The 15,395-nt window shown below is 45.8% G+C and overlaps 1 protein-coding gene across 1 annotated transcript in view; it reads right to left on the bottom strand.

The window, feature by feature from the left end:
- THSD4 (thrombospondin type 1 domain containing 4) overlaps positions 1 to 15,395 on the bottom strand; it is a 590,530-nt gene that overhangs the window by 525,396 nt on the left and 49,739 nt on the right. The window contains exon 3 of the mRNA XM_012801851.2: positions 1,096 to 1,457. Within this exon, the coding sequence (XP_012657305.1) occupies positions 1,096 to 1,457 (362 nt within the window). The remainder of the gene's footprint in view (positions 1 to 1,095; positions 1,458 to 15,395) is intronic.

The following is a 15,395-nucleotide window of genomic DNA, read 5'->3' as shown; positions in this document are numbered from 1 at the left end:
TGTGACAAGTTCAGGCTTTGCCTAGGATGGGCTTGACCACTAAATTATACGTGTCTCATCACAGAGGGTATTATATCTTACACTCCTTCTTTCCAGTCCTCGATGGTTTTCATTGCTGTTACTGTTTTTCCTATTGGTATTCCCTCAAAACTCATCGGAGACCTAGGCACCAGGACACTCAACAGATATCTGCTGCGAATTAATGCTGAGTGATCAGTAAATAACTACTGATTCCTTCACTGATAAGCTCTTCTCAGCACCTGTATTCCTACCTTTCCCAGGGCACTGTCTCGTCTGACATGATTACACATTTGACAGCTATACCACTGTTCTGATAACACTATGCCATTTCTAGAGTTGATATCTTGTGGACTCTAAAACAAGGTCAGGTCCTTAATGAGGAATGTAGTATATCCTCCAAGCAGTGTGTTCACTCAAAATACTTTGGAGAAACTTTCTAGAAACGTTCCCACAATCTTAAAACTACAGCTTGGGAGACTCTAAGATACCAAACTTTGACTTGTCCTAGGATTGGCAATTCATACCAGCTCTTGGGTTAGACAGAAGTTGGGGCCAGAAATCTCTCTCCCTCCCCCGACTCCGGCCACCCATCCTCCTTTCTCCCCTGCACCGGGCACCTTAGCTTGATGCTTAAGAGCAGTGGTTCTCAACCTTCCTAATGCCACGATCCTTTAATACCATTCCTCATGTTATGGTGACCTCCAGCCATAAAATTATTTTCGTTGCTACTTCATAACTGCGATTTTTGCTACTGTTATGAATCGTAATGTAAATATCTGTCATTCGGGTCGCGACCCACAAGTTGAGAACCTCTGCCTAAGAGCAATGTCAGAATTGGCCTCGCTTTAAAGATTAAGCAGAACCACCAAGCGAGGTGCAGCTTTAAATGACCGCAAAATAAATGAAAAGGTCAAAGGAGTTTTGTGAATACAAAGTCCTCCGCACCCAGCAGAAGCAATACGGCAGCCACGCTGTCTGTGGTGCAGAGCGAGGAGGGGCACAGCCGCAGGGCAGAGGCAGAGACAGGGGCGCCGGGACAGGGGCAGCGCGGGCGGGGTCCCGGACGGCGCGTACCTTCTGTCGGCAGCAGATTCTCGGCTCCGGGCCTGCGGGTGGCGGCTGCCCCGCAGCACCGGGGCGCCCTGGCGGCTGGCGTCGGGGCCGGCCAGGGCGCGCGGCTTGTCGCGGCTCCGGTGCAGCGGCACGGACGTGCGCACGGCCGACACCACGTGGCCGGTGAAGGCGCGCGCGGGGGTGCTGGGTCTCGGGGCGCCGCGCGGGCGGTAGGGCAGGCAGGGCCGCGTCTGCTCCATCACGCCGCCGCTGCAGCTGCGCGAGCAGGCGGACCAGGGGCCCCAGGCGCCCCACACGCCCGGGGCGCCGCCGCCGCCGCCGTCCTCTGGGACGCCCTCGGCCGCCGGCCTCCGCTGCGGAACCTGCGGAGACAGAAGCCGGTTAGGAGAGCCGGCAACACTTCTCGCTTCGCCGCGCTTTGAGCAGCGCCAACGTGTCCCTTAGGCGCGAGGAGGCGCAGGGTCTGTTTTAAAATCAGAACAACAAATAATTCAGCCTCAGTTATAGTCGTCTTTATACTACAACGCAGTCATAAAAAGAGCATTTTTCTTTTTTTTTATGGAGAAGGAGGCCCATTAAGGCGCAAATGACAGGGGCCCAAGAAAGTCTCAATGCCAGTCTGGGTTTGGGGGTCATGGGCTTGGAGAGCTCAGTGTGCGCCCTCACCTCTTGCTGCGTTTGCTCCTCAGGAGTCCCCTTAAGTGGGATTCAGGCCAGAGGGACTGGACATGTCATAAGCTGCAAGGACGGTGAGCCCTGGGGCTCCCTGCAGTCAAGGCCACAGTCTGGAGGCAGACTGGGGTCACATCCCTGCCACCACTTCCTACTGTGCAACTGGGAAGTTTCTGAACCTCTCTAGGAGGTTTGTCTTTTTGAGCTTGGCTTGATCACATGTTCTTGCCTCAATGCGAGAAGCTAAAAAAAAAAAAAAAAAAAATGGATCCAGTGGAAATACAGAGACTAGACTGGTGGTTACTGGAGGCTGGGAAAGGGGAGCGGGAGGGGGAGACAAAGGGAGAAGAAACAGTATAAATGTGTTTGTGACTCCTGATCTATACACTTAAAGATAAAAATGGTAATTATGTATGTATATGTCACCTCAATTTTCAAAAATTAAAGAAATAATGAAGAAAGAGGGTAACAGGACCTACCTCATAGGCTATAAGAAGATTTAAGTCCGGATATCCATGTGCACAGCAAAGATCTTGGCTAAATTAGTATTTGTTAGCAACTATAACGATGATTTCCCTGCTTCCATAGCAAATCAGAAGAGGGTGAAAATTTCTGAAGGTTTAAAAATTCTTCCCAGGGAGTGATTCTATTCTCCCATTCATTTACCTGGTCATTTCAAGAGACCTATCATGCCAGGCTCAGTGCTAAGAGCAGGTGCACCATCATTCCTTCATTAGGCAACATGCTCCGACCTAGCCCCAGAGGATGAGAAGAAAAGCACCCCAAGTCCACATAAACGGCCTGGACCCAGCAGCGGAAGAGCTCTATGCCATCAGGACAAGATTAGGGGGAGGCTCCTGGGAGGGATAGGCTGTTCTAGATGGGTCAGGTCAGGGTGGGAGGAGGTGAGAGGCCTCAGTGGAGGAAATGGGAGTCACAGTCATAGCCATAATTATTCAGGCACCCACTAAGGGCCAGATGACAGGTGTAATCTCTGAGTCCTCACAACAGCCCTGGTTGCTGCCAATATTACCTTACGGAAAGGAAACTGAGGTTCATCTCAAGATAAGATCATCCTAGAAAATCCAGGTGGGCCCCAAATCCAATGACCAGGGTCCTTATAAAACGCAGAAAAGAAGACGCAGACACAGAGAAGGCAGTTTGCCCACCGAGACAAAGACTGGAGTGGTGCAGCCACAAGCCAAGGAAGGCTCTGAGCCACCAGAAGCAGGAAGAAGCAGGAAGGATTCTCCTCCTAGCAACTTTAGAAGGAGCACAGTGATGCACTGATTTTGAACTTCTGGCCTCTAGAATTATGAGAGAATAATGTCTGTTCTTCTAAGCCATCAAATTTGTAGTAATTAATTACAGCAGCCCTAGGAAGATAATGGATAGTACTTTGGGGGGCAAGGAAGGAAATCTCTCTGCCCAGCACTGTGCAAGTGGCTGGCCCAGGCAACACTAGTGCCAGCTGCCACTTTACAGAGCCACTCAGCTCTATCAGTTATGCAGGGAAGTTGTGTTCTTTTGTTATTACAGAGAAGAAACCCCGCAAGTCCTTATGACTTGTCCACAGTCTTAGGCTGGTACAAGGCACACACAGAACTGAAATTGAGGCCTCCTGCGGGTCACCTAATGTTCTGTTTTCTTCCCCTGCAGCACGTGGCCTCCCCGCCTGTGTTGTAGGTGGAAAACGAAAGGGTAAAATGAGTAGAATTAAATTCACTTTGATAGTTGTTCTGGTGGAAGGATAATTGGGATAAAAAAACAAAGGCAGAAATATGTTCCTGGCACATCTGGAGATTTCAGTTACCCACCACCTCCCGCTCTCTCATTAACATAGATAACTAAGACACTGTCTATAATATCTGGATTAGCCATGCAGCTACACTAAAAATCCACTTCCTAGAACTAATCCCACCCTTAACTGAGTTTCCTTTTGCCAAATTGAGCAAGGTCCCTGGGGGAAGAAAACAAGAAACCACATTCCATCCTATTCGATTCATAAGAATTCTCTACTTTATAGCTGAATTATGGTAAGTGACTTGAAATTCCATCTGAGTCCCCATGGTGGAAATCCCACCACATGTTCCAGAATTGTATTTTTATAGTACACATCCAGAAGCAAAAAAAAAAAGGAAAATAGAGGGGAAAGGGGTAGGGAACAGAATGATAAAGAAAGAGAAAACAAATCAAAGAAAAAATAAAGGGAGGTCTGGGATGTCTGCCTGCTAGCTGTATCACCCTCTGCCTCCCTCTACTCATTCCCAGTCCTAATGACCATCTTCCCTCCTTCTGTTATAGTCAAGGGGTTTTCTGTGAAGCAAGATGCAAGTCAGGAAAATGTTCAAGTGGTTTCAGACAGAGCATTCATAAAATTAGGACTAACAGAACTTCTCTTAGTCAGTAACAGATAGCAAAACCAAATAATAAATCATAGGAAGAACCAAAACAAAAAAAATTTCTGAAACTCAAAGCTTTGTAATTTGCATGCCCCCCAACACACACGACAAGTAAAGACTGAGCAGAAAACCAAGGCACTTCTAAAATGCACCCTAAACTGCTGGTTTTCTTCATTAATAAAGAATTCCAATAAATAAGTAAGAAAAAGATAACCCAATGAAGATAGGGACAAATGGTATAAATAGATGGTTTACAGGTGTTAAGGACTGAAAGTGTGTGTCTCCCAGCAATTCATATGTTAAAGTCCTAACTCCCGGTGTTAGGATATTTGAGGTGGGGACTTTGGGAGATAATTAGATTTAGATCAGGTCATCAGGGTGGGGCCCCGAGGATGGGAGTAGTGCCCTTACAAGGAGAAGAAGAGTGATCAGAGCTTAACCTCATGAGAGTTGTGTCTAAGTGTGTGGGTGGGGGCGTGTGTCCTTTTTTTTCCTTGTCTCTCTCTCTCTTCTCTCTCTCCTCCTAACCCCAGGGAAAAGGCAACCCTCTTCAAGCCACAAATCAAGCCCTCACCAGGAACTGAATGAGTAGGCACCTTGAACTTGGACTTCCCAACCTCCAGAACTATGAGAAAGAAATCCCTGTTGCTCCAGCTGTTCACTGTAAGGTGTTTTGTTATGCCAGCTCAAGCTAATACAATGGGAAAATAAGTAACATATGAAAATTGTTTACATCACATAATCAAATACAACCTAAAATACTAAAATTCTATTTTATAGATTGGTAAAGATTACTAAGTTTGAAAATACTATTATGGCAAAAACATTTGCTACTATCAAATACTTCAAACGTACATACTCTTTAACCCAGAAGCTCTAATTTCAGTAGCTCCTCCCATAGATACAATAAAAAATAATGCAAACAGGTATATATATAAAAATTTATATTGCATTATCTGTTACCAGACTGACACCAACAAAACTGGAAAGAAACTCAATATCCATAAATAAGAGCTGAAATGAAACCTAAATCTATTCAAACAATAGGATATAATTTATCTGTTAGAAAGAGGTAGATTTATATCTATTAAAATGGATATTTATCTCCACAATATATTAGAGATAAAAACAAAATAGGAAGTAGGAATATAAGAGAATAAACCTATTTGCAGATATTCCTCTTTAGCTATTGGGTTTAAACATAAAAAATTGCTCATACAGGGTGTGGTATTTCACCATTTTCAATATAAAATACAATGAAGGCCACTCTACATGATTCACTATTTCATAGGATTCAACCTAAAATGAGTAGTTCTCTGACCTGGGCAACCCAAAGAGCTCAACTAGACCCACCAAGCTAGACAGCAGGAATGAAAAGGCAGAATGAAGTCTAACCTCATCACCCACCCACCCACACCACCGTCACATAACTAACTGGCTGCCCTGGGGATCTGGTGAATACCTTGGAGCAGGTGGCAAGCCAGGCCAATTAGCAGATATTTAACAAATAAGACCAATAACAACAGCCCTTCATTGAACACAGAATATGGGCCCACCAAAGGGCTAAAATGCTTTAAACTATTAATTTAATCCTCAAAACAAGTCACCTGAAAAAGCTATAATCACCTTCCCTATTTACAGATGAAAATTTGACACTTAAAGAATTCATTCACAGACTTCATAAAATTCGTAATCCTTCATGAGCAGCCAGGACACCTCCTGTGATTTCTAGCAATGTTTGGAGTGACCTTAGAGGTGGGTAAGAGTCTGCACCAGGCACACGGGAACAGAAGGTCATGAAAATTAGAGGGATCGCTTTTCAGTGACCTCATACCCATAGACTGCTGGGCCCTCCAAAAATTTGGGGTAAAGTTGTTCAAGCGAGGGAAAAGAAAACAAACAAAAGAGATCTGTTATGGAAGCCGATATGTTGGTGTAAGGAAAGGATGGTAAAGGTCACGTTGGATGGCTTCAGCCGTCTGTGAAAGTGGTAAGATGAAAGCAAGGAGAGGCAAATCATAAGATTACAGAAGGAGGAAGGACCCCCCCTTGTCTGCTGGAACTGCTTTACCACAAACCCTTCTGCACCTGATACAGGACTCACAGTAACATTTTTTACTTGCACTTTGCTGATGTGGTTCTTGAGGTACAGAGTAGCGGTGTAGTGTGCTCTAATGGATGAACCATGGCTTTGAAAACACAGATGAGACAAAATAAGGCAAATCTGTCGGTGTTGTTGGGTACAGGAAACGAAATAAATGAGGCATCCACCCTCCACCCATCCCCAGCCTAAGCAGAGGAGACCTCCACTTGTCTCTTTATGGGGAGAACATACGACAGCAGTCACAAGTTTTATAATGTGCAAGATGCAGCTCTAACCCTAAACCAAACTGGCGCCCCCTCCACTCCACTGGAGGTCCTAAAGGAGGGGGGCAGGGCAGGTGCAGGGATGGGATAACAGGATTAGAAGAGGAGTTTGTTCAAAGTACACATACCACGCTGTGACCATACTCCCAAAGATTATGGCATGCTCCCTTGATGTGTACTTTAGAAAAAAATCCTCCAAACTTTCTGCCATCCTCTCCACCTGCTTGATATATTCAGGTGTCTCTCTAAATAGTCACTACAGGACAGGAGCAAGAAAAGGGGACGGCATGCAGAGAGGTAAGAGATGCAAGGGGGGTCCCATCCCCATTTAACTCATCTTGGGCCATGCAACAGTATTCGGGGAAACTGAAATTCCCCAAAGATTTTAGGTTTGGAGCTGGCTGCTATAACTGACAACACTTCACTGTCGGCTCTATGGAAGTGTTGGTTAATGTTAGGCAGAGACATTTGTACAAATATATATCCATGGGAAAATGTATGTAGGGCAAAATTCCCTTTCTTAGGGTCCTTAGGAAATCCCCTGTCCACGCTGGATAAAGTGTGGTGAGCATGTGGCCAGAGGCCCTGCCAGCTGAAGTCAAAGGAGGCGATGTGGGTGAATTGGACACTTCCTCCCTGGATTCTGAATCTCTGGCAAAGTGCGCAGCGGACCAAAAGGCTGCAGTTCTTCAGTTCAGCAGCCCCTCCTCTGGCCCCACTGTCTGTGCTCTGGGCCATTCCTGGGTTATTCCTTGGTGTCCCTCAGGTCTCAACTTCTTCCTAAACTCATTCCAAAAAACCCAGTGTGTACGGTAGTTTCTGTTGCTTGCAGCAAACAACTCTAAACGACACCTAAATGACTACAGATATTATGACATACATATAAAATGTAGTAACCCTGATAATGTCAAATGGGCTGGGTCTGCTCATGGCAGAGGATTTGGAAGAGAGAAGGCTGCTACTGGAATGACCAGAGCTGGTCCAGACTTAAGGACTTGACAGAAAACTCATGATCTAGGGAGCCCAGGACTGGAGAAGTCGTGTGGCAGCAGTAGTTGACCCCAGCCAAAGTAATCAGAGAAGCAAGGTCTCCATGAAACATGATGGGGTCTGGTGGATCACAGGTTCACAGGTAAGGCAGCGGGGGAGCTTAGAGAAGACTAGAAGTAATCATCAGAGCAACCGTGGCTGTGTTTTATTTCATCATAACCATAACCTTTTAAAGGGGAATAAAAATGTCTGACCAAAATATAAGGATGATCAAGTGAATTAGGGTTTAATGACTCCAGGAAACATTATGATCATGAGCAATACTGAACAATATGGAAATAGTCTTGTAATACAATATTAAGTGAAAAATGTCAAATACAAACTCGCAATATACCATGATTACAATAATATAAAAATTCTGCAGGCGTAGGAACAAACCTGGAAAGGAACATGGAAAAATGAAAACATACGATCAGTTACTGAAGCTGGACTCAGGGTAAGTTTTCTGGTAAGATACAAAAATAAAATTCAGTCATGGTTACAATATTGCTTGCTCAATAAATAAAAATAAGTAGATTAAATGGAGAAATATTCAGAACAGATTGGGGGGGAGGCCTGGAGTAAACCAGGAGTTGGGGGTAGTCCTTGTCAAAGAAAGCCCTGGGAATTTCTCATCACCACCAGTCAATCCAAAACCAGGAACAGCTCTAGATGTTTTCAATGTATTTGGTTTCAGTACTAATGTGAAATCATGTAAGGTTTCCCTGGTTTCTAATTCTCTTTCTACAAAATTAAACCTACCATCTGTTCTTCATAGAAAACGAGTCACATGCAAAGTCTGAAATTCTAAAGTCTCCTTCTAGGAGACACTGGAAAAAATAGGCTTGGTTTTAGCCACATAACCAAGTCATTGCGCTAAAGCAAACATTACAAAAACATACATTGGAGTCTGGGCCTAGAAAGCAAAATTTGGGGAAGCTGAGTGCAAATGAAAGCTAGAACGTATACCTGGCAGCTCCATGAGGACAACCCAGGACCCGTGCAGTGGGATGGGGAATTGGTGCTTCTTGACAGAGAATCTCCAAACTCAACCCAGATCTAAATTAAGTACCAACACTGTGGTTTTCTCTGAGACAGATAACCCAATGTCACAACTTGATCCCCTACCTTGACTCCGACACAACACACCGCAAAAGGCCCCAAATCTTACCTCCTGACACTCATGTCATGCCAGAGGCTGCAACATAAATGTAAGAACCTCACAAATATGGAAGACTGGAGCAAAGCACACTTGGCCTTGACCATGGGATCAGTGTCCCCCCAGGAGTAAATTTAAATGACTTCTATGAATGTGTTTCAGGAACAACTGAAAGGATGCATCTGCACAAAACCAAAACGAAGAAGGTGGAGTGAGTAGGCCAAGGGGGAGAAAGAAAAAAGAGGGAAGAGAAAGACCAAGCCTTAGCAAAAGCATGAGTGATACAGAAGGAAACGCCACCGATATGCACCTCCCCAAAGCTAAGCAGCTGTGGGTTCGGTTGCCCTACAAAGGCCAGCTCCATCAGCCATTCCCTAAGACTCTCAGTACCTGTGCCCTCCCGGGTGGAGAATCCTCACAGCAAATGGTCTCAGATACACAAACTCATCCACACATATGTTATTAAGCATATCCTCTGAGCATCACCAGAGCCCCGCACAGACAAGCCTTTGGTCCTCCTGAGTCTTTAGGTGCTGGCTGTGTTTCTCAATGTGAGATCCATAGCATGACCTGCAAAGTGACCCACCTCCTCTCTGTGACCTCGAGAAATACAGATTCATGGTTCCCACACTGAACCTGTGGTGCAGGGCCCAGGAAGATGCATTGTAGGTAAGCTCCCAGCAATTTGAATGCATCCTCTGTTTTGAGAAGCACTGGCCACTGGACATACCTAGGTGAACATCACAGTAACTAACCTCCCCTTCCAGGCTCTGGACCTCCCACAACCTGGGCTGCTACTTCCCTAGCCCCCAAATGCTCTAAGCCACATGATTTTATTACCCTCAAATTTCCTGCCTTTTGATCTATCCCTTCTATTTCTGCCATAAAAGTTGATGCCAACTCGGAGTTTATCACGTGAGACAGAAAAACATTCAGGAATGATACTTACCTAATATGGTATCCAGATTATATGCAGATTATATACGTAGATTATATTTGAAATACTGTGTATTTTTATTAAAAGAGGTACAGCAGTGAAGAGAAAATGTAGAAAGATGAAGGAAGAGGGAAGGGTGGGCTCGTGGGCAACTCTGGGCTGGACCCTGAGTGCTGGTCCCACATCTGCTGTTACTCACACAGTGACGGAGGCCTGTCGGTCTGTGGCTCTGGACCTCAGTTCCTGTATCAGTAAAATGAGCAGGTTGGACTAGATGAGGGCTGAGGTCCCTTCCAGTGCTAACAGGCTCTGATTTTTCCTGGAAGAGTGCTTACATTCCTGGCCATTTATTGATTCCCTTCAAGTACCACAACAGAGACAGGCAATTCCAGGTTGTGCCCAGGGCTCCCCCTCACCAGCCAACGAGAGGCTCGAAGCACAAGACCTTCCCTCAACTCAGTGCAAAGGAGGTTCGGATGCATTTCTGTGATATTCAAAGGCAAGATCCAGCCAAATCCACGACACAATGAGGTAAATATTTGGATATGATCTGCATAATGGGAAACACTCCCGCCTTCTGAAATTGACCTGACTTTTTCATCACCAGCCACATGGAACTCATACTGCCTTATAACTAGACAATAACACCGAGCATGTGCCTGGATACCCAGGCGGCCCTGTGCTGCTGCACAGTTACCCAGGAAACAGAAGCTGGTGTCTCTGTGCAGTGTCTGCTGTGTTTTTCTGCAGGGTAGCTGGTCCATGGGCCTCATCCTCTCCACAGCAATTGCCTATGTGCAACCCAGGCCAACCGGCGCAGTCAAAATAATGAGTAATGCAAGAAATAAAGAGTGCTGACTTCTGGATCCAGAGGCTAATTTGAAGAACAGCAACTTTCCAGCAGAAAATTCTGCCTGGTGACTTGGCCACCCGTATCTGGGTCAATTTTTAGCACTCCCCAGGAAGCCACTGGGCTCAGCAGGCTCCCGTAAGAAAAGAAAGTGGGAAACATTTTCTTAGAAATTGTCAGCAGCCAGCAGGTGTCTGATAAACACGGAATGAACAAGGTTGTAAATGGACTGAGACGGGCTCCTACCGGGATTCCCTGCCTCAGCCTCCCCCTTGCCCACTCAGGCCTCCGTGGGACACCAAAGCTACCTTCTTAAAACCTAGCCCTGCCACGTTACTCTCTCGTGCTTTCCAATGTCGTGTGGGTTCTCGCTCTCCAAAAGATGAAATTCAACTTCTTTGCTGTGGCATCCTAAGCCCGTCCTGCGTGGCCTCGACCCTCCTTTCCAGTCAACTCCATCAATATCCCCTGACTCTGCATGAAGCAGGACCCATCCCACTCCCCTCCTGCCTCCAGCCAGGCCGTTCTCTCAGCTCCAACGCTCTCCCCTCTGCCCACGAACAGGACTTTTCCATCCAGATCCAGGGGTCTGTCTCCCCTTCTCCAGAACCATTATGCACATCCTTCTTCAGAGCGCCCACCGCCTGGCACTATGACTATCTTTGCACACACTGTCTCCCCAACAACACTGTGGGGAGGGGTGATGTCTTATGTGTCTTTGTGTTCCCCCCACTCCTTCCATCAGTATCTCGTACGGGGTCTGTCACCTGGCAGGCCCTCAGGAAGTATTTGATGGATGGATGGACAAACTCGTGGATGGATGAATGACAAATTTCCCACTGGTTTTGTCTCCTGCCCATCACTTTGTGAGGTGTCACATACCTCCTCTCCCTTAGCACCGCATGCCGTGGCTGCTCAGCCACTTGGCTGGTGATTTACGATGCCTCTGCCATTGTTCTCGCTTCATGTGCCTAAATGTCAAAATGCGGACAGATCACAGGGCAGTTCTCTTATCTCTTCAAAGCAAATCACTCAGTATTTGACCCCCTGGCTATGCCCTGCTTTTTGGACAAGTCAGGTGCCCTTGACTTCCAGCACACCATAGCATCCTGGTTCCCCTCCTAAACTTCTGGCTGTCTCTCTGGGGCTCCTCTTCCTCTGGGTGCTCTGCGTGTGTTGGAGTTCCATGCTCGGCCTTCCATTCTTTTCATCCAAACCTTTCAGGAAAATACTGTAGCATCAGCAATGATCATGATGCCGATGTCTTCCCCTATTAATGGACAGCCCCAAACTCTCTCCCAAGCACCAGACTGATATTCCCGACAACCAATTAGACACACCCACCAGGATGACCCACGGCTTTTCCTGTTCAATCTGTCACCTAACCAGGACCTGACCACCTGCCCCATCTTCTGAATTCTCGATCTTCTGGTCCATGCACATATGGTCCCATCCCCCATCCTCATCCTTCAACTGGACACAAAATCCTGCCAGTTCTACCTCACAAACATCACTGGACTCTGTCCTTTCTTCTCCCTCCCCAAAGCCTATAGTTGGTCAAGGACTCGCTCCCTTGTGCTCTTACCAAGTCTCTACCCATCCAATCCCTGCCCTGACCTACCAAATTATATTCTTAAAAATCCCATCATCAAGCCCCATGGTCATTGACTCCCTGAGCTCCCCTCTGCCTCCACGACTGACTCCGGCCTGGCTCACAGGGCCCTGTGCTCCTCGGCTCTCCCAGGTCCCTCAACATCCCCTGAAGCTCTTCCTTGCTCTTCTCCCTCAATTGCGCTAAGCCTTTATACCACTCTGCACCTCGGATGCTCCTGTCACTGGCCTCAAAGCCCTCCCTCACCCCCAACATGACTTCACCTGATAAATTATTCTCACTCATCCTTCCTGACTTACCAAATGTAGACGTTTACCCTCTCTTTGCAGACTGCCCCAGATCCCCAGGCAAGGAGAGCTGCCATGTCCTTTAGGCATCCACAGTATTTTGACGACACTTCCCTACAGTCCATTATCATTTCTGTGTGTCCCATACCCCAGCTTATGAAATAAAACCAGGTATAAAGTTCTTGTACTTATCACTCTTACCTAACTCCAAAACTAAAAATAACTCACAAATGGAATAAGGATGAAACTGAAAACCAATCAAAACTCAAATTCACAGTACTAACAATGTGCTGGGTAGTACTGAAACCCAGGAGACATGGTGGGGCAGGACTGCAGGATGTATTTCAGTCTTTTAAGTCTCCCTTGTTAACTTGATTCATTTGAATTTGAGCAGGATGGACCATCATTTGAGTTTTTATATTTTCCTTTTGAAAAATGAAGTTGTTTTAAACCACCAATCCATTATTCTAAAAGGCTAATCTATAACGGCAAATTTTAAAATGTTGCTGAACAGAAAACACTCACTACTGTTTACCATTATACTAACTGTCAGCTGGGACACAAAACACAACCCACACAGTACAGCCAAGAGGCCAAAACACTCTGACTGGAATAGAACAGGTCTTTGAAGACTGGTGCCCTCTATGACATGTCTACCTCAATTTCTCCACCCTTTCATGGATTCAAAATTTTTTAAATCTTTTCACATTGTAAGAAAGGCCTTCTGTTGAGACTATTATTCAGAATAAATTTATATTAATATTTTCAAGTTATCATCAAAATGAAAACCCTCAACTAAAAAAAAAAAAAGAAAAAGAAAAGTTAACATTTCCGACAACCACAAGTATACCTAAGACTCCAGGAGACTATGGGTCCTCAGCCCCTGAAACATTTCTTTTTAATTTTTAAAAAAATTACAAATGAGGCTCAGAACCAGGATTTGAAGTCGGGTTTGGCTGATTTCAAAACTCAGACCCTTCTTTCTTTCCCATGGTACTTAAGTCGTAAGGCTGCTGTGAAACTCAAATACTGGGAACAAAGGGGTCTGTGGACCATAAAAATCCTATATAATTGTTAGTTTAGGGTTGAGGTATTATTATTTATATATGTAAAACAAAAATACAGTAGAACCTCTGTAAGTTGGCCACCCAAGGGACTATAACAAACTGGTCAACACACGGAGGTGGTCCTATAAAACAACCTATAAAATCCACCTCCCCTTGTTTAAATAATACTTCTTTGATTCTTGAAGGAGAGAGGCAATTAATGCCTCCTAAGTCAAGCATTTCACTAACTTCATTTCATCCTCAAAGTTGACTCCCCTTTATCAATCAGACCTTAATTCAAATATCACCTCCTCAAAGAGTCTACCGCCCACCCCTGACCACACCAAGTAAAGTGGTGAGTGTGTGTGGGCAGAAATAGAAATGCCTCATTATATGTAGGGACCTGGTGTATCTTATTCACCTCTATTTCCACTTCCTCTATTGCCTCCTGGGATATAGTAGGTGCTCGATGGTTGCTGAATGAATAGCACCCTCCCAAGTAGGAAAAACTATCCTCCAGTTGTAGCCCAGAAGCTGATGTAATCTGCTGAAGGTTAGGCTGGTAGGAAGTGATACTGTCATAATTCAAACTCAGATCACCCTGCTCCAGAAACCAAGAGACGCCCGCACCCCAGGCTTCTCTAACCAGCAGTGTGCCAATAGGCACCACACATCTCACCAAAACCCGTAAGGCATGTTCCTAAATTATCGATTTCCTCCAGGGTTTGTTTTTTGTCTTTGTTTTTAATAGAGGGAAAGAGTTGAATTTTTTTCCTGACGTTAAGTAATTTAAAGCAACTCTTAAAATTAGACCGACTAGTTAGATAGGGTGGCCATAAAGTTAAATTGAAATAAAGTTAAATAAAATTGCACACAGACTTTATGGCCACCGTCTTATTTGGGGGTCAGAATATCACCTTTTGATGAATACAGCAGACTCCAAGGACACTCTGGCCTAGCCACAGGCCACATATGACATGCACATGTTCACACTCTCCTGCTCGTGGGACATTTAGGTGGACATGTTTGAGATGCAGCACGGTTATCCTAGCGGCCACCCAGAAGCATGAGGGTTGAAAAGATTCAGCAGACAAGAAAGCAACCGAGAGATAAACACCCTCAACAAGGATCTTCAAGGCCACAATGGGTAGATAAAGGTCAAGAGGCCGCAGCTAAAGAGACCTGGGTGAGAAGGAAAAAGTACAGATCATTACTGAACTGATTGGGTCACCACAGGTAGCTGCAGAGCCTCCTTCCCAGAGCAGTTCCAGATAGAAGTGATCTGCTTTCTGGGATGGCGTAGGTGTGGTCTTGCTTCAAAGAGAAAATATCTGGAAATTATTTCCATGTCAAGAACTCTATGGTTCAGGCCTGGAGCAGCAGCCAAATTGGGAGCTCCCACCACTGTTTCTGGAATGAGAAAAAGTGGCCCCTCTTAACAGCGTCTGGCTTGATCTGAAACTTCTGGTCCTAGGTTGCCCGGCCCAGATTCCTTGCTCAGGCAAAGAACCAAGCTCTCCAGCAGAGCCTGTGCCACCAAAGCAAGCTCCTCTCGCCTGTCTGCCTGTGTCACTGCAGGCCACATGTTCAGAGGAAGGAGCCTCTCAGCAGCATTCATAGGCTTCCCCAAACATTTCAAGTCTCCCTGGCTCTGAACCAAGAATCTCTCTCAGAGCCAACAGCTTACAGCCCATTAAAAACCTTGTGCAAATGCAAACACTCTCTCCATTAGACAAGGAAGAAACAAGAACCACGTCTCGGGACTAAGCTAGCAGTTGTTGAAACTAGACTAGGGGCTGGAGTCCCTGAAGAGGAAATATCACTGTATTAAAAACCGCAGCTATTTCCAATGCTCACAGTCAATTACATGGGAGACCAAAGGTGCCGGTGGAGCACCGCGCGGGCAAGCTGATTCTGCAAGATCCCGGGCCGTACCGGT

This window comes from Otolemur garnettii, unplaced genomic scaffold, assembly GCF_000181295.1.
Source record: "Otolemur garnettii isolate 467f Iridium unplaced genomic scaffold, OtoGar3 scaffold00011, whole genome shotgun sequence".
NCBI lineage: Eukaryota > Metazoa > Chordata > Mammalia > Primates > Galagidae > Otolemur > Otolemur garnettii.
The sequence above is the reverse complement of the archived record's forward strand: the minus strand, read 5'-3'. Positions and strand labels throughout refer to the sequence as shown.